Source organism: Salvelinus namaycush, chromosome 22, assembly GCF_016432855.1.
Source record: "Salvelinus namaycush isolate Seneca chromosome 22, SaNama_1.0, whole genome shotgun sequence".
Classification (NCBI taxonomy): domain Eukaryota; kingdom Metazoa; phylum Chordata; class Actinopteri; order Salmoniformes; family Salmonidae; genus Salvelinus; species Salvelinus namaycush.
This window is the reverse complement of record NC_052328.1, coordinates 8,115,387-8,139,024: the sequence shown is the minus strand read 5'-3', so window position 1 is coordinate 8,139,024 and position 23,638 is coordinate 8,115,387. Positions and strand designations below refer to the sequence as shown.

The 23,638-nt window shown below is 41.2% G+C and overlaps 1 protein-coding gene across 1 annotated transcript in view; it reads right to left on the bottom strand.

Annotated features, from left to right (window-relative positions):
• The window catches only part of kcnip2 (Kv channel interacting protein 2), a 191,881-nt gene continuing 168,243 nt past the window's right edge, over positions 1–23,638 (bottom strand). The window contains exons 4-11 of the mRNA XM_038960845.1: positions 12,962–13,042; positions 11,731–11,851; positions 4,382–4,451; positions 3,898–3,968; positions 3,234–3,341; positions 840–944; positions 644–706; positions 1–48 (exon numbers count right to left, since the gene is read on the bottom strand). Of these exons, the coding sequence (XP_038816773.1) occupies positions 1–48; positions 644–706; positions 840–944; positions 3,234–3,341; positions 3,898–3,968; positions 4,382–4,451; positions 11,731–11,851; positions 12,962–13,042 (667 nt within the window). The remainder of the gene's footprint in view (positions 49–643; positions 707–839; positions 945–3,233; positions 3,342–3,897; positions 3,969–4,381; positions 4,452–11,730; positions 11,852–12,961; positions 13,043–23,638) is intronic.

The window sequence follows — 23,638 nt, the reverse complement described above, 5'->3', positions numbered from 1 at the left end:
CTAGATGACATTGTCGAACAGCTGCATGGACTGCATGATGTTCTCATCCTGAAGAGAGAAAGGGGGGGATAGAGAGTGAAAAGGAGAGAGATAGAAATGTTAAGCATATAGAGACAACAGGGATAGCAAGTTTCTAGAGGCACAATTAATCCCTTTTTGTTTCAGCTTTCTTTTTCAAGGGAGTCAGACTCCCTAAAATAGAGACGACAGTGAAGGTGAAGCTCAGAGGAGTCGGCTCAGACAGTTTCCTCTCTCTCTCTCTCTCTCTCTCTCTCTCTCTCTCTCTCTCTCTCTCTCTCTCTCTCTCTCTCTCTCTCTCTCTCTCTCTCTCTCTCTCTCTCTCTCTCTCTCTCTCTCTCTCTCTCTCTCTCTCTCTCTCTCTCTCTCTCTCTCTCTCTCTCTCTCTCTCTCTCTATCTATCTATCTATCTATCTATCTATCTATCTATCTATCTATCAGAATATATTTAAAGTGCATTTTACATGGCTCACAACCCAAAACAATGTTGGAAAATGGGTGAAAGCAGTAACGGTCCTAAAATGCCCTAATTAACCTTAGTGAGATCTGAGGACTCAGTGGTCAGTTACACAAATGGAACCTGTCTTACAAACAAGAACTTTCACACACCACACACACAACCTACCTTTTGGCATGACTCGATGAACTCATCAATAGTGACCACCCCATCATTATTACGATCCATTTTCTAGAAGGGAGAAAGGGGAGTAAAAAGGGGACAAACGTCGTTCAGTGCCCCTGGAGCAGTTTGGGGATTGAGTACCTTGCTCAAGGGCTTGCTCTAAAGTATTGGGTTTGATGAACAGAAATTGAATGTTGACCTGGAAAAAGCTCTCCACGTGTTCTCTGGGTGCCTCGTCCTGCATAAAGGGGTATGTGTACTTCCCCATCATATCATAGATAGACTTCATTATATCCATCATCTCCTACAGAGAGACAGAAAGAGAGAGAGAGAGAGAGATAGAGAGAGATGACACAGGGTATACCCAGCTAGCATTTGGTTCCTTGGAAGTTGGGGGAATGTATGTTTTTGGTTTCACTTTTGTTGTGGGAACGAAGCGATACGTTTCCTGATGGGTAAAACTGAACGTTTTCTAAACTTTCTGAGAACAGAAATGACAGTTGTTTTGCAGGGAGGTTCTGAGAACATTTTACTCCGGTTCCTTGAAAGTTTTCCTGGGAGGATTTATTAACGCTCTGAGAACGGAAATTATAGGTTATTTTGAGTTTTTTTAATAACTCACTGAATGTTTCAATAAGACTTTTAATAATGCTGTTAGCTCATTTTGAGTTAACTCTAAGCACAGATAAGACCCATGGAAATGTATTTTCTTCAGCATTAATCATGCAATACCTTTATTTTGACATGGAATCAGTGGGATTTTAATCTATTATCGTCTGATTCACTGTCCATGGAATTAGTCCACTGCACCACCAGGATGGAGCTAGCATGCCATGATTTTTTTACGCATACAAAGCTATTTATTTTAGTCTATTCAAACAGACCCCATTTCAAAGGAAACACCTGAACACACTTAATAAGATAGGAGCCTACAGAGCGTTCTGTTGATGCTGAGAATGGAATGTATATGTTTTTAAAAAACATTCTCAGAACGTTCTCTGAATGTTACTCAAGTTTTCTTGTGGTTTTTATGGAAAGTTTTCTTCATGTTCTGAGAACGTAATGTATGTTGTTAAATAACATCCTTAGAATGTTCTCTGAATGTTACGAAAGGTTTCTTGTGTTTTTATGGAACGCTTTCTTAGCGTTCTCGGGGCAATTTAAGAACATGACTTTAAACAGAACCATTAGAAAACCTGTAGGAAACGTTATGCTGAAGTACTGAAATTGCCACATCAGAATGTTGTTTCTTAATGTTATCTGTACTATTTGAGAACGTTCCCAATACCAAACCAGTTGGAGAACATTCCCAGAACATTACCAAAATGTAAATTAAATGTAATCATGTTTGAACTTTTAGGAATTGTCCTGTTAAGGTAATGAAATACCAAGAAAATAATGTGTTTTTTGTGAAGTTCCTTAAATGTGCTGAGAATGTTCCGAAATCAAAGCAACTATCCTGCACCATTCTCAGAAAGTTGTGGGAAGGTTGTATGCAAAATAACCATAGGACAACCACGCTCTCACCAAGCTCTAAAAAACACAAGGTTCTCAGAACATTATGTGGAAGCTGGGTAATGTCACAGCACAAGATCAGTCAATCACTCTCCAATCTGAGATTGAGGGTCAACTTGAGAACTGTCAACTTCAGAATAGACTTTAGATTTATAACATGGATAGACAGCTCAGAACTTAGAAGAGGAGACTCAGATTTCAGAATGGAGAGGTACAGTCTACACACCCCTTGCACAGTCTTCACATTTTACTGCCTTAAAATTTCTACGGATCTACACAACCTACACAACATTTTTTAAGTAAAAGTTAATTATAGAAATTTATGAAAATAATTAAATAGAAGAAATGGAAGATGTCTTGACACCCCAGAGTTAATACTTGGTGGAAGCACCTTTGGCAGCCATTTGAATAAGATTCTACTAACTTGGTACAACTCTTAGGGTAACATATAGACATTGTTTTTGTCAAAATTGCTCAAGCTCAATAACTTTGGTTGGGAATCATTGATGAACAGCAATATTCAAACGTTGTCTCTGATTTTCATGGAAATTTAAGTCTGGGCTGAGACTGGACCACTCAGGAACACTCAGCACCTCTTGGAAAGCTATTCGGGTGTGTCTATAAAAAAAAAGTTTTTTAATTGTCCTGCTGAAAAATACAATTCTATCCCAGGGTTAAGTTTCCAGAAGACTGAGCCGTTTTTTCCTCTAACTTTATAGCTGGGCTTTGCTCCATTCATTTTTTAATTTTGATCCTGACAAACTCCCCAGTCCCTGCCGGTGACAAGCACACCCATAATATGATGCTGCCACCACAATACTTGAAAATGCAGAGGATTTGACCTAAACCATTTAGTCCCAAAAGTGTATTTCTTCGCCGTGTTGTCTTGCAGTATTACTTAATGGCATTGTTGCAAACAGAATGGATGATTTGGAGCAGATTTTTTAAAACATAAACTTCATTCTTTTCAAGCTGTCATACAGGCCAGTAATGCTGTTGATACTCTATATTTTCAAGTATTGTATATGTGTTTGCGTGTGTGTGTGCATCTGTGTTTGTGTGCAGCCGTGTGTGTAACCTCTTTGGTGATGCAGCCGTCTTTGTTCAGGTCGTACAGGTTGAAGGCCCAGTTTAGCCGGTCGTTTATCGTTCCTCTCAGAATGATAGACAGACCAAACACAAAGTCCTGAGAAAAAAGAGTGAAAGACAAAGATATTGAGAGGGAGAGAAAGAGAGAGAAAGAGAGAGAGAGATTTAATATTTTTGTAAACATTCTTCACCACCCATCATACTCACCAGCATTCAACATTTACACACCTTTTTTTCACCACTACAACTTACCCAGCTAGCACATTTGGTTCCTTGGAAGTTGTGGGAACATACGTTTTTGGTTTCACATTGGTTGTGGGAATGAAGCCATACGCTTCCTGACCGGTAAAACGGAACATTTTTAATCGTTCTGAGAACAAAAGTGAAATGTGTTGCCCATCCCTGAGCTATAGCATCAGCAAAGAAGATGATGTGGCTCACTGCAATACACTATTTTCCCCCAGTGTGTCCATCAACAATGTTTCGACGCTTAGGCCGCACGTGTATTTGTGTGTGTGTGTGTGTATGTGTTGAGAGGAGAAGAAAGGCATTTATTCTATTTGTATACATATTCAGCTGCATATACAATATACAGACAGAGATCGTTTTCCCTCACTCCCTTAGGAAGTAGATAATAGTAAAAATAATCTTACCTCGAAACTAACCGATCCATTCTTGTTAGTGTCAAAGGCCTCAAACAAGAAATGTGCATACGCACCCGAATCTGAACGGACAGAGACGTACAGAATGGGTAATTGAAATGTGTCTGAGACAACAATATACAAAAAATTCCAAGTGGGTAAATATATTTAGAACAAAACCTGATCAAATAAGTTGTTAGCACATAAATGTAATTTCAGACAACACACTTTTATTCTGTAACAAGTAGCTAGATATATCTTCAACCTAAATATAATTTCAAACATGGCCTTGTACTGTAAGTGCCCTACCGTAAGTAGTACAGACGTAATAGTTAGAAAAATGGGACATCACATCAATACAAATATCACTGGTCTTAAATGTTGTTACTCTTGTTAAATGTTTCAGTTACTTTGGGGAGTAACAGATCTTTAAAATACTTGGTTTGGGTTTAGGGTTATAGGTCAGGGGTCAAAGGTTTAACGGTCATTGACTCACCTCCCTGGGGGAAGAATGTGGAGTAGATGGTTTTAAAGGTCTCCTCATTCACCACTCCACTCGGACACTCCTACCAACAACAGCATAGAAAGAACAGGATCAGTCAGAAGGCAAGTCTTCTGCCATCCTTATTCTTTTACTATTATACGTTCTTGAAAGAGGGAGAAGTATTTGCAGTTTTAAAGCTAATTTCGTGTAATTCTACACATTTTGTCATGACTTATGACAGGTTAATATGATATCTGAGTGAGAGTGACTAACAAAATCAATGGGGGCCCCCTGGTGGTCAAATAAAATAAAATGTTATTGGTCGCATACACATATTTAGCAGATGTTAGTGCGGGTGTAACAAAATGCTTGTGTTCCTAGTTCCAACAGTGCAATAATATCAAACAATACACAACAATACACAGACATCTAAAGGTAAAAGAATGGAATTAAGAAATATAGAAATATTACAACAAGCAATGTAGGAGTCCAGAGTATATATCTGTCTGTACATATATACATACAGACAGTGCCTTCAGAAAGTATTCAGACCCCTTGACTTTTTCCTGCTTTTGGAAATTTTTTGTTATGTTACAGTTTTATTCAATTATTATATTTTCTCATCAATCTACACACAATACCTCATAATGACAAAGTGGAAACAGGTTTAAAGAAATGCTTGCTAATTTATAAAAAACAGAAACATAAATACCATATTTACATAAGTATTCAAAGCCTTTACTATGATAAATTGAGCTCAGGTGCATTCTGTTTCTATTGTTCATCCTTGAGATGTGTAAACAACTTGATTGGAGTCCACCTGTGGTAAATTCAATTGATTGGAGATGATTTGGAAAGGCACACACCTGTTTATATAACGTCCCACAGTTGACAGTACATATCAGAACAAAAACCAAGCCATGAGGTCGAAGGAATTTTCCATAGAGCTCAGAGACAGGATTGTGTTGAGGCACAGATCTGGGGAAGGGTACCGAAAAATGTCTGCAGCATTGAAGGTCCCCAAGAACGCAATGGCCTCCATCATTCTTAAATGGAAGAACCACCAAGACTCTTCCGAGAGCTGGCTGACCGGCCAAACTGAGTAATCGGAGGGAGAAGTGTATTGGTCAGGGAGGTGACCAAGAACCCAATGGTCACTCTGACAGACCTCCAGAGTTCCTCTGTGGAGATGGGAGAACCTTCCAGAAGAACAACCATATCTGCAGCACTCCACCAATCAGGTCTTTATGGTAGAGTGGGAAAGATGAATGGAGCAAAGCACAGAGAGATCCTTGATGAAAACCTGCTCCAGAGCGCTCAGCACCTCAGACTGGGGCGATGGTTCACCTTCCAACAGGACAACAACCAACAGCACACAGCCAAGACAACGCAGGACTGGCTTCGGGACAAGTCTCTGAATGTCCTTGAGTGGCCCAGCCAGAGCCCGGACTTGAACCCGATCGAACATCTCTGGAGAGACCTGAAAATAGCTGTGCAGCGATGCTCCCCATCCAGCCTGACAGAGCTTGAGAGGATATGCATAGAAGAATGGGAGAAACTCCCAAAATACAGGTGTGCCAAGCTTGTAGCGTCATACCCAAGAAGATTCAAAGCTGTAATCGCTGCCAAAGGTGCTTCAACATATTACTGAGTAAAGGGTCTGAATATCTATGTAAATGTAATATTTCAGTGTTTGTTTTTAAATAAATTTGCAAACATTTATATAAACTTGTTTTTGCTTTGTCATTAGAGCGTATTGGGTGTAGATTGATGAGGGAAAAAACATTCAAATACATTTTAGCATAAGGCTGTAACGTAACAAAATATAGAAAAAGTAAAGGGGTCTGAATACTTTCTGAATGCACTGTATATATATTTATGTATATATATGTATAGATATATATATATATATAAAGTCGGAAGTTTACATACACCTCAGCAAAATACATTTAAACTCAGTTTTTCAAATTCCTGACATTTAAACCTAGTAAAGATACTCTGTATTAGGTCAGTTAGGATCACCACTTTATTTTAAGAATGTGAAATGTCAGAATAATAGTAGAGAGAATGATTTATTTCAGCTTCCGTTTCTTTCATCACATTACATACACTCAATTAGTATTTGGTAGCATTGCCTTTAAATTCTTTAACTTGGGTCAAACATTTCGGGTAGCCTTCCACAAGCTTCCCACAAAAGTTGTGTGAATTTTGGCCCATTCCTCCTGACAGAGCTGGTGTAACTGGATCAGGTTTGTAGGCCTCCTTGCTCGCACACGCTTTTTCAGTTCTGCACACAAATGTTCTATAGGATTGAGGTCAGGGCTTTGTGATGGCCACTCCAATACCTTGACTTTGATGTCTTTAAGCCATTTTGCCACAAATTTGGAAGTATGTTTGGGGTCATTGTCCATTTGGAAGACCCATTTGTCACCAAGCTTTAACTTCCTGACTGATGTCTTGAGATGTTGCTTCAATATATCCACATAATTTTCCTTCCTCATGAAGCCATCTATTTTGTGAAGTGCACCAGTCCCTCATGCAGCAAAGCACCCCCACAACATGATGCTGGCACCCCCGTGCTTCACGGTTGAGATGGTGTTCTTCGGCTTGCAAGCGTCCCCCTTTTTCTCCAAATATAACGATAGTCATTATGGCCAAACAGTTCTATTTTTTGTTTCATCAGACCAGAGGACATTTCTTCAAAAAGTATGATCTTTGTCCCCATGTGTAGTTGCAAACCGTAGTCTGGCTTTTTTATGGCGGTTTCGGAGCAGTGGCTTCTTCCTTGCTGAGCGGCCTTTCAGGTCATGTTGATATAGGACTTGTTTTACTGTGGATATAGATACTTTTGTACCTGTTTCCTGCAGCATCTTCACAAGGTCCTTTGCTGTTGTTCTGGGATTGATTTGCACTTTTCGTACAAAAGTACGTTCATCTCTAGGAGACAGAACGCGTCTCCTCCCTGAGCGGTATGACGGCTGCGTGGTCCCATGGTGTTTATACTTGCGTACTATTGTTTGTACAGATACATGTGGTACCTTCAGGCATTTGGAAATTGCTCCCAAGGATGAACCAGACTTGTGGAGGTCACATTTTTTTTCTGAGGTCTTGGCTGATTTATTTTGATTTTCCCATGATGTCAAGCAAAGAGGCACTGAGTTTAAAGGTAGGTACACCTCCAATTGACTTTAAAAAAATTACAATTTTATTTAACCAGGTAGGCTAGTTGAGAACAAGTTCTCATATACAACTGCAACCTGGCCAAGATAAAGCAAAGCAGTGCGACACAAACAATAACACAGAGTTACACATGGAATAAACAAACATACAGTCAATAACACAATAGAAAAAGTATATATACAGTGTGTGCAAATGAGGTAAGACAAGGGAGGTAAGGCAATTAAATATACCTTCTGGAGTGTGTGCTACGGGTGGGTGCTGCTATGGTGACCAGTGAGCTGAGGTAAGGCGGGGCTTTACCTAGCAAAGACTTATAGATGACCTGGAGCCAGTGGGTTTGTCGACGAATATGAAGCGAGGGTCAGCCAACGAGAGCGTACTGGTCGCAGTGGTGGGTAGTATATGGGGCTTTGGTGACAAAATGGATGTCACTGTGATAGACTGCATCCAATTTGCTGAGTAGAGTGTTGGAGGCTATTTTGTAAATGACATCACCAAAGTCAAGGATCGGCAGGATAGTCAGTTTTACGAGGGTAAGTTTGGCAGCATCAGTGAAGGATGCTTTGTTCTGAAATAGGAAGCCGATTCTAGATGTAATTTTGGATTGGAGATGCTTAATGTGAGTCTGGAAGGAGAGTTTACAGTCTAACCAGACGATATAGATATCGATATTAAATAAAGATGATTGTTTGAATAAATGACCGAGACAAAGTCTCTTTAAGTACTGCATTTCAATAACACCGCTCAGCAAGGAAGAAGCCACTGCTCCAAAACTGCCATAAAAATCCTGACTACGGTTTGCAACTGCACATGGGGACAAAGATCGTACTTTTTGGAGAAATGTCCTCTGGTCTGATGAAACAAAAATAGAACTGTTTGGCCATAATGACCATTGTTATGTTTGGAGGATAAAGGGGGAAGCTTGTAGCTTGTAGTAATATTATTTGTATCTCAAAGCCATTTGCAGTGCTAGTTATAGCCTAATGTTAGCTAGCAAGCTAACATTGAACCTAGTTGGTTAGCTACTTACAGGTTTATGCAGGGTAGTAATGTTATGAGTTGGGATAATGGTTCATTGTTTACCTAGCTAGCTAGCCTAGCTACATGTCTTAACAAAAAACTCTGTTATGCAGGTAACCATTTCACTGTACCGTTTACACCTTCTGTATCCTGTGCATGTGACAAATAAAGATTTTATTTGATATAGTGTGTGTTTACGAGAGACAGTAATGTGAAGAACAGCATAACCTGCACCAAAGTCAAATTAGGATATAATGTTAGATAATGTCCAAGTTGTACAATTCTCCAGTAGAATGCCCTGCTTTTATTTCATCACACTCACAACTGTAAGCCATTTTCTGTAATTAGCACGCCATTAACTTGTAATTCATTTTCCTTTAACCTGTTTGGGCTGCAGGGGCAGTATTGAGTAGCCAGATAAAAGGTGCCCATTTCAAACGGCCTCGTACTCAATTCTTGCTCGTACAATATGCATATTATTATTACCGTTGGATAGAAAACACTCTCTAGTTTCTAAAACCGTTTGAATTATATCTGTGAGTAAAACAGAACTCCTTTTGCAGCAAATTTCCTGACAGGAAGTGGAAAATCTGAAATCGATGCACTCTTCTAGGGGCTGCCTATTAAAGTCCTTGTTATTTATTAGTTTAGATGCACTTCATACGTCTTCCACTAGATGTCGACAAGCAGTGAGAGAAGAAATTGAGTGTGTAACTTGATCTGGCCTCGAATTACAGCTCTTGGCATGACGTGTCACCAGTTTCCTGTTTTCTGGAGAGCGCGAGGAGGCACCTGGATTTGCCTTCTGATAAGCTGACGTTATGGATGACTAATATCTCCGGCTTTGATTTTATTTGATACATGTGACCATATCATCGTAAAGTATGTTTTTTCAATATAGTTTAATCAGATGATTGAAATTTTTTCGGGAGTTTTGCCGTGTTCCGTTCTCTTCCGTTTGTTGACATGGAGAGATTCGTGCCACTTGGCTAGTGTGCTTGCTAAATCGAGAGGGAAAGAGGCCGTTCTAAATCCAAACAACGATTGTTCTTGACAAAGGACCCCTTGTCCAACATTCTGATGAAAGATCAGCAAAAGTAGGAAACATTTTATGATGCTATTTCATATATCTGTCGTACATGTGAACTAGTCGTCGGCGCCCAGCTTTTGGGTACTCTAGCTATACCGAAGCTGTATGTCGTAATGAAGTTATTTTTAGAATTCTAACACGCCGATTTCATTAAGAACTAATGGATCTATCATTTCCTATACAACATGTATTTTTTAGATATGTTTATGAATAGCTATTTGGTCAGAATATGTGTGTCAGAAAAAGTGTCAGAAAAATATCCGGACGTTGTGGGAAAAAGTAGCTACGTTAGCACAATGTATAACCACTGATTTCAGCTCTAAATATGCACATTTTCGAACAAAACATAAGTGTATGTATAACCTGATGTTATAGGACTGTCATCTGATGAAGTATATCAAGGTTAGTCAAAAATTATATATCCTTTGCTTGTTTGTTACGATCGCTAACTTTTGCTACTGGGAAATGGCTTGTGTTTCTGGCTATTGTGGTAAGCTAATATAACGCTATATTGTGTTTTCGCTGTAAAACACTTAATAAATCGGAAATATTGGCTGGATTCACAAGATGCCTGTCTTTCATTTGCTGTACACTATGTATTTTTCAGAAATGTTTTATGATGAGTAATTAGGTATTTGACGTTGGTGTCTAATTATTATGGCTGCTTTCGGTGCAATTTCTGATTGTAGCTGCAATGTAAACTATGATTTATACCTGAAATATGCACATTTTTCGAACAAAACATAGATTTATTGTATAACATGTTATAAGACTGTCATCTGATGAAGTTGTTTCTTGGTTAGTTTGGTTGGTTCTTGGTTAGTTAGGTTGGCTTTGTGCATGCTACCTGTGCTGTGAAAAATGTCTGTCCTTTTTTGTATTTGGTGGTGAGCTAACATAAATATACGTGCTGTTTTCGCTGTAAAACATTTTAAAAATCGGACATGTTGGCTGGATTCACAAGATGTGTACCTTTCATTTGCTGTATTGGACTTGTTAATGTGTGAAAGTTAAATATTTCTAAAAAATATATTTTGAATTTCGCGCCCTGCACTTGAAGTGGCTGTTGTCATATTGTGGGCGGCCTCGGGCTTGCAGCCAGAAGAAGTTAATAACGAATACAAATTGGCTAAAGTTAAGACGTTGTCAGGTATATGAAATGGTCATTTGAACTGGCTAGCCAGCTAACTTAACGTTAGCTAGCTAGCTAACAAGCTAGAAACAAACCAAAACATTGTTTAGAAAGTTGCTTTTAGTTGCTGGTTTGCTAGATTGACATGTGCTAATTTCATTTGGGTTAATTGGTGTTAAAATACACCAGTTATGCTATTTTGGACCACCAGTTTGCTGATGTCATGCAACCTGTAGTTTTTGTATTTATACTTTTTCATAATGACAACGAAAAGGTTGAGGTGAGACAACAATAGAATGCTCATGATGTCACTGCCACAACTGTCTACAGACATGTCGATAGACGTAGTAATCTTGAAATCTTTGGTTGTTTAGTACACTACCCTACTCACTCTATTTAGCACATGGCCTCACATGTGAATCCTTAAAGAGATGGGTGGGGCTAAGGCTTAAGAGGGTGTGATCGATGCTGAATGGGTGTAGACAAAAAAGAGCTCTCCGGTAGGTGTACCAAAACATTCAAAGGCCATTTTCTCAAAAGTGGGGTTACAAGTTTATCAACTTTCAAAGCAGAATTACTTTCCCATTGTTCCTCGACTGTAGTGTATGATATATCATTTTCCAGCTCTGACTTTCTACTTTTATCCAATGTAAAAAAAACAGAATTTCAAATTTGCTACATAAGACCGAATCGAGCCGGTCGGTCACATATACTGTAACAATAAGATAACTGATATAACCAAGTTCAGAATTGCACCTTCTGTATTCTACTAATCTAAAGCTGAACAGTAAGTTGAGATCCAGACTGAATTAAAAAATATATATATTTTACAGTGTGACTCGACTGATTGACGGAGGTGCAATTTTCCCAAACCTCAGCCCCAGGTCTCTAGCCTTCCCATATCCCCATCCCCTCTCTTCCCCGCATCCCCAAACTTACGTTCTTGAAGCCCCTGTAGAGAACTTGTAGTTCCTTCTTGTTGAACTTGGTCTGCTCCTGTAGTTTGTCCAGCCCCTCTGGTCGATGGCACACAGTGGACAACTCAAAGTCATCCTCTACGCTGTCTGTGGGACAGAGAGGACTGTTAGATATACCTATAGGTCAATGGAGGCTGGTGGGAGGAGCTATAGGAGGACAGGTTCATTGTATTGGCTGGAGTGGAATCAGTGGAACGGAGTCAAATGTGGTTTCCATATGTTTGATGTGTTTGATACCGTTCCATTAATTCCATTCCAGCCATTACAACGAGCCCTACACTTATTGCTCCTCCCATCAGCATCCACTGCTATAGGCTACTCCTACAGGTTCCTGGCTGGCACACCTTTTAATTGGTCCTAGTAATAATAATGGTAAAAACACAGCCAACTAAATCAATGTTAATTATGAACTGTTGAGAAATCATTACATTACTGTTAGCAGACATTAGCTTCACTAAAACATACGTTAGATGAGAAATTGCTATATTGTATTACAATTCTCCAAAACTGAAGTGCACAAAGAAAGACAGGTAGTCGTCAAGTCATCAATAGAAAACAAAAACATACCAACATCACACCATGAGATTCCTGAATGTCTATGGAGAAGTTCATTTAGTAACCCGATGTGCTCATTGACGATAACTTTCAGTGAAAGTAGTGGTAAACCATCGAAACATCAGTGAAACGACAAAAGCCCTCAGATCTTTAGGCAATACGATAATATGGTCCTCACACTCCATCCCTCCCTCCCCATCCATTTCTCTCTCCACTCATCCCTCTCTTTCTCTATTCCAACCTTATTACACACACAGTCAGCTGAAGACAACCAGGCCTCACTCCTCCTCTCCTCTTATCCCAAAATGCAAAGCAGGGCTGACTGTCTGTCCGCATCTCACTTCTCACCTCTACACATACATCAGTCACACACCATACCAGACAAAAATACTGTAAAATACCTCCAGAACACACAGTTCAATAATACTGAGATATATCCAGATATATTGTATATAGTGTGTGTATGTGTGAGAGAGAAAGAGAGAGAGAGAGAGAGAGAAGGTGTGTGTGTATGTGTCTGTGTCTGTGTGTAAGCAAGCACATGTGTGTGTGCCGTGAGTGTGTAGATGTATGTGTGTGTGCATTTGCGGGCCCATGTGTGTATGTGTGTGTAGGGAGAGTGAAGACTGAAGAGTCACTTGCATTGACTGACTGAGGCGGCAACGGAAGGCGTGCAGCAGGGCAGCAGCTTGAGGAATCTCTGCTTTATAGTCTTTTTACTTTTGATGGTGGGAGTGTTACCTGTAATCACCAACCATAGCAGAGGTTAGACATAGAGCACACACAGACACACAAAGGAAGAAAAACTCACAGATGCAGGTCTGCATGTGCACACAAACTGACATGCACACCCACAACCACGCACACACACACACACACACACACACACACACACACACACACACACACACACACACACACACACACACACACACACACACACACACACACACACACACACACACACACACACACACACACACACACACACACGCACACACACACACGCACGCACGCACACACACGCACGCACGCACACACAGCATAAGCAACATGCAACTCATTGAAGCATGCACAGCAGTCTCCCATAGTAAGGGCAACGGTTCGGTTTGCTGACCTGGCTTTTCTAGGACGGGCGTGCGCGTCCATTTCAGCTGATAGCTTACATCACCATACACAGACCTCTACGGGTGAGTCATTGGCAAACACAAAGAAATAATTAATACTCAGTATGAAGTCATAATAATCTTCAGTCTGAATGGACTCCAGGAAACTGAGGGAAGTCGATGGCAAACAGAGAAAGGCAAAAGGGTTCTTATGAGGTAAGAATCCACATTTATCTAACCTTTTCAAAGATTTCTAGGAATCAATGCAACACAATTTCTAGGGAATTCCTAGACTACCAGTACAATAGTTTTTGATAGCCCTGATGCCTCCTAGAGAAAAGCCATATGGTTAGTCGGTTGAGCTAAAGCCCAACTCTCTACTCCAGTCGTTTTCAAAGTCTGAGACAGTGGGCCTCCTTTCAGGGAACATCAAGACAATCATTTCCATTATATATATATATTATACATTTCGTTTTAAAATAAATAGCTGCAATGAAACTGTTAGAAAACAACTTTTATTTGATCTTTTTTGGACACAACTTAATTAACATGCACCTGACTTTAAATCAATAGAAGTCTTTTCAAAATATAACAGTTAATTCAGTCGAAAACCTTTGTTGTTGTTGTTTATTATGCAAAGTATGTCATTGCCCTTTAAAAACGCCGTTGCCCCTTTAAGAGCTCTGCGACAAACTCTGGTTGTATGCATTTCTCTAACGATGCCATGCATGCAATTTTAGGAATTGTGAAATAAATGTGGTAGCACTGGAAAGCTGGAATACCCCTATTTTTAAATGTAGCCACCAAACTGCTTTAAAAGGTGTGTTTTCCACGCGATTGTAACTAGAAACAGGTCTAATATTTATTCATTAATAGAGAACCGAATACAGTTATGCTGAATCCCAAACCAGTCCCTTCCCCTCGGCCCTACATTTGCACGTTCACGCGCACCCCCGACATATGTGCGTGTCCCAAAGCTGAGGGAGTAAAGATTATCAAGGGTGTAGGGGCTAATTAGACTCTCCAATAGCCTATTCGACCAAGCCAGCAACGCTGCAGGCTCCAGAGCAAAGTGGTATCCCAACATACACCGCAATATGTTTGGAGATTGTGCAATTTCATACTGAAGAATGGAGAGGCGGGCGTAATTCTATGAGGTGTGTTTGTTTGTGTCTGATTTCGAGGTTTGACACATAAAACACATGGAATAACTCCCCAAATAAATTTTGAACTGTTAATGAGGTTTATATCTTGTATAACGACAGGGGGGGTTAAATCTTTTCATGCTAATTGTATTATTTAAATGTGGAACATCAATTACATCATTCACAGGGTTGGGTAGGTTACTTTATAAATGTAATCCATTACAGTTACTAGTAACCCCCTGGTGAGGCGTGCATCACACTTTGAAAACATCCGTGTTAGATCAACATTCAGCTGGACCTTGACCAAACGACTCAAACCCTACCAGTCCTCACATTCTAACAGATCAGAATTCAACCACTAGAACATCCATCAGAACTCATCCACCAGAACTCCAGAACTCATCCTTTAGAACTCATCCATCAGAATTCATTCTATCAGAACTTATTAATCAGAACTCATCCGCCAGAAATCAGCCCATGTCACTCACTACTCACCCTCAACCCACTGACCACACAAACAGTACAAGTACAACCCAAGTTGGAACCAAGAATAATCACAGTGCAATTCGAGGACCCACTCAGTAAGAATCCGACCTGGTAGTGTCAGAGCAAAGTCATACTGTATCCCCGTGTGTCCTAAAGGTTAAGGCAGAGAGAAGAAGAGAGCACCTGCATCTCCGTAGTAACAGCAACTGCTCTACTTTTAGTAGAGCTCCAGAAGTCTGAGGGATGAAGGCCATGACAAAGACCAATATTGTATGACCCGTAACTATACCAATACATTAACACACCTCTGAATGAACACACGCATGCGCACACACACACACACACACAGGTTGACACAATCCCTATTATGTACTAAGGACAAGCTGTTGATCTGTTGGACCGTGTCACTCCCTTTCTTCCCCATATGCTTTCTGTCCCACCCCCGACAGGTGTGCTGCCAAAATAGGCAGTACGAGGTTAGAGATTAGAGCTATAGGTACTGACACACACCCACACACCCACACACACACCAAACATTTTTATTTTATATTTGAGATTCTTTAAATTCGCTTCCCTTGATGACAGCTTTGCACACGCTTGGCATTCTCTCAACCAGCTTCATGAGGTAGTCACCTGGAATGCATTCCAATTAACAGGTGTGCCATGTTAAAAGTGAATTTGTGGAATTTACAGTAAAAAAAGGTCTTTTACCAAATAGAACTAAGTCCATATTATGGCAAGAACAGTCCAAATAAGCAAAGAGAACCGACAGTCCATCATTACTTTAAGACACAAAGGTCAGTCAATCTGAAAAATGTCAAGAACTTTGAAAGTTTCTTCAAGAGCACTAGCAAAACCATCAAGCGCTATGATGAAACTGGCTCTCATGAGGACCGCCACAGGAAAGGAAGACACTGAGTTACCTCTGCTGCAGAGGATAAGTTCATTAGAGTTAACTGCATCTCAGATTGCAGACCAAATAAATGCTTCACAGAGTTCAAGTAACAGACACATCTCAACATCAATTGTTCAGAGGAGACTGTGTGAATCAGGCCCTCATGGTTGAATTTCTTTGATCTCTGTAAGGCAGGGTTTCCACATACAAACTCTCTCCAATAACTCTCCACTCTCCAATAACCTATTACTCCTTCACCTGCCGGGATCAAAGAAAAGACAAAGAAAGAAAATGTAGGGCGCGGGCTCTGATTACAACTGCCGAAAGTACTGAAGTCTGTTGGTTTGTCCCCCCCCCCCACACAGTACTTCTGGACTTACCCACTTTTTTAACAGGTTAATATGATACATCTGTTTTTGCTTCCTTCTCCCTGGCTGACAGATGAGGTAGTTCACAGGCCCCATTTTCTGCAGCACCTCGTAGGGACTTCACCATGTGGCCAGGAATTTACATTCCGTCGTGGGTACTAACACCATAACCCGATCCCCTGGGGCGAACTCTCGGGTTGAACGGGACGGTTGTAGACTTGACTCTGCTGTAAATGTTGCTTCAATGGGCATTACACTGTTTATGCGTTCTCTCATTTATTCTATGTGTTCTATGACAGGCATGTGGGGGCTGGGCTGTTGTTCCCAGTTCTCCTTTGTCACATCTAACAATCCACTGGGCCTGTGAGAAAACAATAGCTCAAATGGGGGAAAACCAGTGGATGCCTGGGGTACTTCTATGGCAAACATCAAAAACGGCAGCAGCTGGTCCCAGTTTTGCCGAATCCCGCTCCGTGGCCCGTCTGAGCATGGATTTCAGGGTTCTATTGAATCTCTCGACTAGGCCGTCGGTCTGGGGGTGATATACAGAAGTGCGCAGTCGTTTGATTTGAAGCAATTTACATAAATCTTTCATCACCTTAGACATGAACACCATACCTTAGTCCATCAGGATCTCTCGGGTAAACCTACCCTGGAGAACATCTGTAGCAGCTCTCTGGCAATGCTCTAGGTGCTGGCACTACGCAAGGGAATATCCTCGGGATACCTGGTGGCATAATCCACTACGACCAGTAGATGTTGAAAACCTTTTGCAGATCATGGTAATGGTTCAAATAAATCCCTAGCAATTCTATCGAAGGGTGTGTCTATCATTGCCAACGGGATTAAGGAATTTTGTAAATCAGGAAGGGGTGAGGTTCTCTGACAGTTAGGACACACCTGGCAATACCTTACCGCATACACCCCGGTCAGAAAAAGCATTGTAACACCCGTTCTTGTGTTTCTCTCCATAAATGTCCTCCCAACAAGTGGTTATGGGCCAGGTTCAGCACTGTCACATGAAACGGGGTTGGAACCAACAGCTGCTCCACTGTGATGTCATTGGACTTCGATACCTTGTATAAGAGATTGTTCCTCATGGAAAATTGGGAAAGGTGAGTAGATTAGCAGGATTTACAGGTACACCATCTATTACCTTGACAGTCTGTCTGGTGTTCTGTAGTGTGGGGTCTTCTATCTGAGCAGAACCAAACCTTCCCCTATACTGTGTTAACTTCTCTGCGCTACGGATCCCTTTTACGGGATCATTTTCCTAAAAAAACGCTGAATTGCAGGGCGCAAAATATTACAAAAAATATTTATAATCATGCAATCCCAAGTGAAATATACCAAAACACAGCTTAGCTTGTTGTTAATCCACCTATCGTGTCAGATTTTTAAAATATGCTTTACAGAGAAAGAAATCCAAGCTTTTGTGAGTGTATCAATCAATGCTAGAACAGCTAGCCCCAAATTAGGATGGTCACGAAAGTCAGAAAAGCAATAAAATTAATCGCTTACCTTTGATAATCTTCGGATGTTTGCACTCACGAGACTCCCAGTTACACAATAAATGTTCTTTTTGTTCGATAAATATTACTTTTATAACAAAAAAACGCCATTTGGGTTGCGCGTAATGTTCAGAAAACTACAGCCTCGTTCAGGTGCTGAAAGGCAGAAGAAAATTCCCAAACGTATCAGATTCAAAAATATTACTAAAAATATTTATAATCATGCAATCACAAGTGAAATATACCAAAACACAGCTTAGCTTGTTGTTAATCCACCTATCGTGTCAGATTTTGAAAATATGCTTTGCAACGAAAGCAATCTAAGCTTTTGTGAGTGTATCAATCAATGCTAGAACAGTTAGCCTTATATTAGCTTGGTTAGCTTGGTCACGAAAGTCAGAAAAGCAATAAAAATAATCGCTTACCATTGATAATCTTCAAATGTTTGCACTCACAAGACTCCCAGTTACACAACAAATGTTCTTTTTGTTCGATAAATATTACTTTTATAACAAAAAAAATGCCATTTGGGTTGCGCGTTATGTTCAGAAAACCAAAGCCTCGTTCCGTTTGACAAAAATTCCAAAAAGTATCCGTAATGGTCGTAGAAACATGTCAAATGTTTTTTATAATCAATCCTCAGGTTGTTTTTAACAAACGTAATTGATAATATTTCAACCGGACCGTAACCTATTCAATAAGAGAGAAAAAGAAAATGGGGAGCTACCCCTCTCGCGCGCAGGAAGTAATCAGAGGACACCTGACACCTGAAAAATCTCGCTAATTTTTCAAAATAAAAGCCTGAAACTATGTCTAAAGCCTGGTCACAGCCTGAGGAAGCCATTGGAAAAGGAATCTGGTTGATACCCCTTTAAATGGAAGAAAGACGGGCCAGGAAACACAGATCAAAAAAAAAAATCAGTTCCGGGTTAGATTTTCTCAGGTTTTCGCCTGCAGAATCAGTTTTGTTATACTCACAGACAATATGTTGACAGTTTTGGAAACTTTGGAGTGTTTTCTATCCTAATCTGTAAATTATATGCATATTCTACGATCTGGACCTGAGAAATAGTTTGTTTACCTTGGGAACGTTATTTAAAAAAATCTGACCCCTAGCGTCAAGAGGTTTTTAACTCAGAAGGAAAAATCTCATGGGCATAAGAATTTCCAGGCCCCTTGGCCTGCGCCTCCTGTTCCTCCTCTTCCACCATTTATGGCCCATTTATCCCCACTGGGTTTCCTGCCTCTTGGTCGTGTCCTTCCCCTTCTTCTCCCAGGAGAACTCTAGTGTCGGCTACGGGAGTCGGGCAGGTAAGTACCAATTTGTTAACTTTCCTTTCATAGGTCAGGGAGTTCTTTGGTAGCGGTTTTGTTTTCTTTTCACTGGAAAATGTAAATATCGCCTGGCATGCCCTATTATCTGGCACCGCCATCTCCTTTGTCCTGTAGTCCTTTCCACAATTCTTGAAAATATGGACAGTCGTGACCTAGTAGCATGGGATGTGGTAGGTTCTCAATCAACCCTAGGTTACCTCTGAACTGCACTCTGGTGGTGTTAATCTCTACATCTGCGGTTGGGTAAGTTGTGGTGTCCCCGTGAACACAGATGATGTCCCTGGTTGGAGAGGCAGTCCTCTGAGGCTGGGCTATTAGTGAAGTCCTGATGAGGGAGACCATGCTCCTGGAGTCTAGAGGAGCATCTACTTCTTTCCCTTGGACCCAACTGACTTGTACCCAACTGAGGTGCGGTGGGTGGCGGTGGGCTTGGACATGGGCTGAAATGACATGGCAGTGGTGTAGATTGGAAATGTCGAACACCATAGGTTCCTCCTTCTTGGGACAGTGCCATGTGATGTGTCCTATTTCGCCACAGCGGTAGCACTCCCAGGTGTCGGTATCAACCCCTCTATTCCTCACCTTTGCTTCAGGTTGGAAACCCTGGTCCTGGCACCCACGTTCCCCATCCGCTCTTTGGATTCTTCCATTCAAAACCCGGGGAATCTGCAGGTGAGATTTCTTGCTTCCTCCTTCTTTGAGGCCTCCCTTTTCCTGGGTGGTTCTGTCCAGACGACTGGGTTTGAGCAGTTCGTCAGTTGCTTGACACCTCTCAATGAGGTCCACCACTCTGTCCGCTGTGGTGGGACTGCCCTGGCTGACAACCTTCTTTAGCTTGTAAGGTAAGGCCCGGATGTAGTGGTCAATCACTATTCTTTCCACAATGTCCCCAGTACTGAGGGTTGCGGGCTCCAGCCATTTCCTTGCTAGGTGAACCAGGTCAAATATCTGTGACCTGGGTGCCTTCTCGGGTTGATACGTCCAAGTATGTAACCGCTGGGCCCTTAAAGAGACAGTGACTCCCAATTGTGCTAATATTTCCTTCTTCAGTGTGTCATAGTCATTGGCTTCTGTTGCTTCCAGATCAGACCACGCCTAATGTGCATCCCCACAAAGGAATGGAGCCAGTATTCCTGCCCATTTTATCTGTGGCCATGCCTCTCGTTCTGCCGTGCGCTCAAATGTCTTTAGGAAAGCCTCAACGTCATCATTTGGCGTCATTTTCTGCAGATATCGAGTGGCCACAATGGTCTGTTGAGCAATTTTTACCACAGTGATATCAGCAGTTAACTTTTGCATGTCCATATTCACCTGCAGTTGACACTTCATTTGTTCCTCCAATAAGAGGCGTTTGGTTTCCGCTTGCTGCCGATCGGCTTTTAGTTGCATGTTATTGGAAGTGACTAATTGCTTCAACAGATCTTCCACGGTTGTCTCTCCTTAAAACAACCCCCCAAAAAAATTTTTTTTGAGTGGCTGTGTGTGTGTGTGTATCCTCACTGCCTGCTCACATTCTCCACCAATGTGGCAGTTTTGGCGACAAGATCTTTGTAAGGCAGGGTTTACACATACAAACACACACCACCAGTCCAAGTAAAGGGTTAAACCGGTTTATTATTATCAGGTTTTGGCAGCTTTCCTGATATACCAAACTCAAAACAAACAGAGTAAACACTTCGTCACCAGTGGAAGGTCCTCCAATCTTGGTCTTTGGGGGGAAAATCATTGTTTAAAATCATCAGTCCCTTTCTTCCGGTAAACCTCCTTCTCCACTGTACGCTATGTCTCCCCAATAACCTATTACTCCTTCACCTGCCAGGGTCAAAGAAAAGACAAAGGAAGGAAATCCAGGGCGCGGTTAAGTAGAAGCCCTGATTGGTTTCACCTGTCTGCAGTTTGGCTCTGATTTCAACTGGAGACAGGTGTGGTTGTTCTGCTGCAGTCTAGAAGGTTCCCCATGAGCTGTCCATGGTCCTGCCTCTGGGGAATACTTCTCATTGCTTTCCGTGGTCCTGGCAGCCAGAAAACAAAGAAACCTCTCAGGCACTTCCCGTCCATCCACCCACCACACAACCTCCGAAACCGCTACAATACGTACAAATACATATAAAATAAATATACATAAACTCAGCAAAAAAAGTAACGTCCTCTCACTGTCAACTGCGTTTATTTTCAGCAAACTTAACCTGTTTGGCGTGCAAGCCCGACGTCGGTACACTTATGACAACAGCCAGCTCAAAGTGCAGGGCGCGAAATTCAAAAGATATATTTTTTTAATATTTAACTTTCACACATTAACAAGTCCAATACAGCATATGAAAGGTACACATCTTGTGAATCAAGCCAACATGTCCGATTTTTAAAATGTTTTACAGGGAAGACACAATATGTAAATCTATTAGCTAACCACGTTAGCAAAAGACACCACTTTTCTTACTCCATCAGTTTTTTACTCCATCAGTAGCTATCACAAATTCGACCAAATAAAGATATAAATAGCCACTAACCAAGAAACAACTTCATCAGATGACAGTCTGATAACATATTTATTGTATAGCATATGTTTTGTTAGAAAAATGTGCATATTTCAGGTATAAATCATAGTTTACATTGCAGCTACAGTCAGAAATTGCACCGAAAGCAGACAGAAAAATTACAGACACCAACGCCAAATAACTAAATACTCATCATAAAACATTTCTGAAAAATACATAGTGTACAGCAATTGAAAGACAGGCATCTTGTGATTCCAGACAATATTTCCGATTTATCAAGTGTTTTACAGCGAAAACACAATATAGCGTTATATTAGCATAGCCACAATAGCCAGAAACACTTGGGCGCCGACGACCAGTTCACATGCACGACAGATATTAGAAATAGCATCATAAAATGTTTCTTACTTTTGGTGATCTTCCGTCAGAATGTTGGACAAGGTGTCCTTTGTCCAGAACAGTCGTTGTTTGGATCTGGAACGGCAAATTTCCCTCTTCATTTAGCATGGGCACTTGCCAAGTGCTACGGATCTCTCCAACGTCAACAAAGTCAGAGAACGGAACACGGCAAAACTCCCGAAAAAATTTAAATAATCTGATTCAACTATATTGAAAAAACATACTTTACGATGATATGGTCACATGTATCAAATAAAATCTAAGACGGAGATGTTAGTCGTCCATAACGAGAGCAAAACAGAACACAAATCCATGTCCTCTTTCGCGCGCTCCAGAAACAGGAAATGGACGGTCACGTCAAACAAAGAGCTTTAATTTCACCTCAGACCAAGATAAACACGAAATTTTTTCTCTCACCGCCTCTTGACAACCAGGGGAAGGTGTATGAAGTGTATGTAGACTCTTACATATCATGCCCATGTATAGGCAGGAAGTTGAACAGAGCATCGATTTCTGACATTCCACTTCCTGGTCAGGAAGTGTGCTGCAGAATGACTTCTGTTTCACTCAGAGAAATAATTCAAACGGTTTTAGAAACTAGAGAGTGTTTTCTATCCAATAGTAATAATAATATGCATATTGTACGAGCAAGAATTGAGTACGAGGCCGTTTGAAATGGGCACGATTTAACTGGCTACTCAATACTGCCCCTTGCAGCCATAACAGGTTTTAACATGTGTAAATATTTGTATGAACATAACAAGATTCAACAACTGAGACATAAACTGAACAAGTTCCACAGACATGTGACTAACAGAAATGGAATAATGTGTCACTGAACAAAGGTGGGGTCAAAATCAAAAGTAACAGTCGGTATCTGGTGTGGCCACCACCTGCATTAAGTACTGCAGTGCATCTCCTCCTCATGGACTACATCAGATTTGCAAGTTCTTGCTGTGAGATGTTACCCCACTTTTCCACTAAGGCACCTGCAAGTTCCCAGACATTTCTGGGGGGAATGGCCCTAGCTCTCACCCTCCGATCCAACAGGTCCCAGACCTGCTCAATGGGATTGAGATCTGTGCTCTTTGCTGGCAATGGCAGAACACCGACATTCCTGTCTTGCAGGAAATCACACACAGAACGAGCAGTATGGGTATTGGCATTGTCATGCTGGAGGGTCATGTCAGGATGAGCCTGCAGGAAGGGTACCACAAAAGGGAGGAGGATGTCTTCCCTGTAACGCACAGCGTTGAGATTGCCTGCAATGACAACAAGCTCAGTCCGATGATGCTGTGACACACCGCCCCAGACCATGACGGACCCTCCACCTCCAAATTGATCCCGCTCCAGAGTACAGGCCTCGATGTAATGCTCATCCTTCGACTATAAACACAAATCCGACCATCACCCCTGGTGAGACGAAACTGTGATTCGTCAATGAAGAGCACTTTTTGCCAGTCCTGTCTGGGCCAGCGACGGTGGGTTTGCGCCCATAGGCGACGTTGTTGCCCTGAAAAAGGGACATTCCTTTTTTTGTTGAGTTTATATACTGTATAGACACACACACCTTTA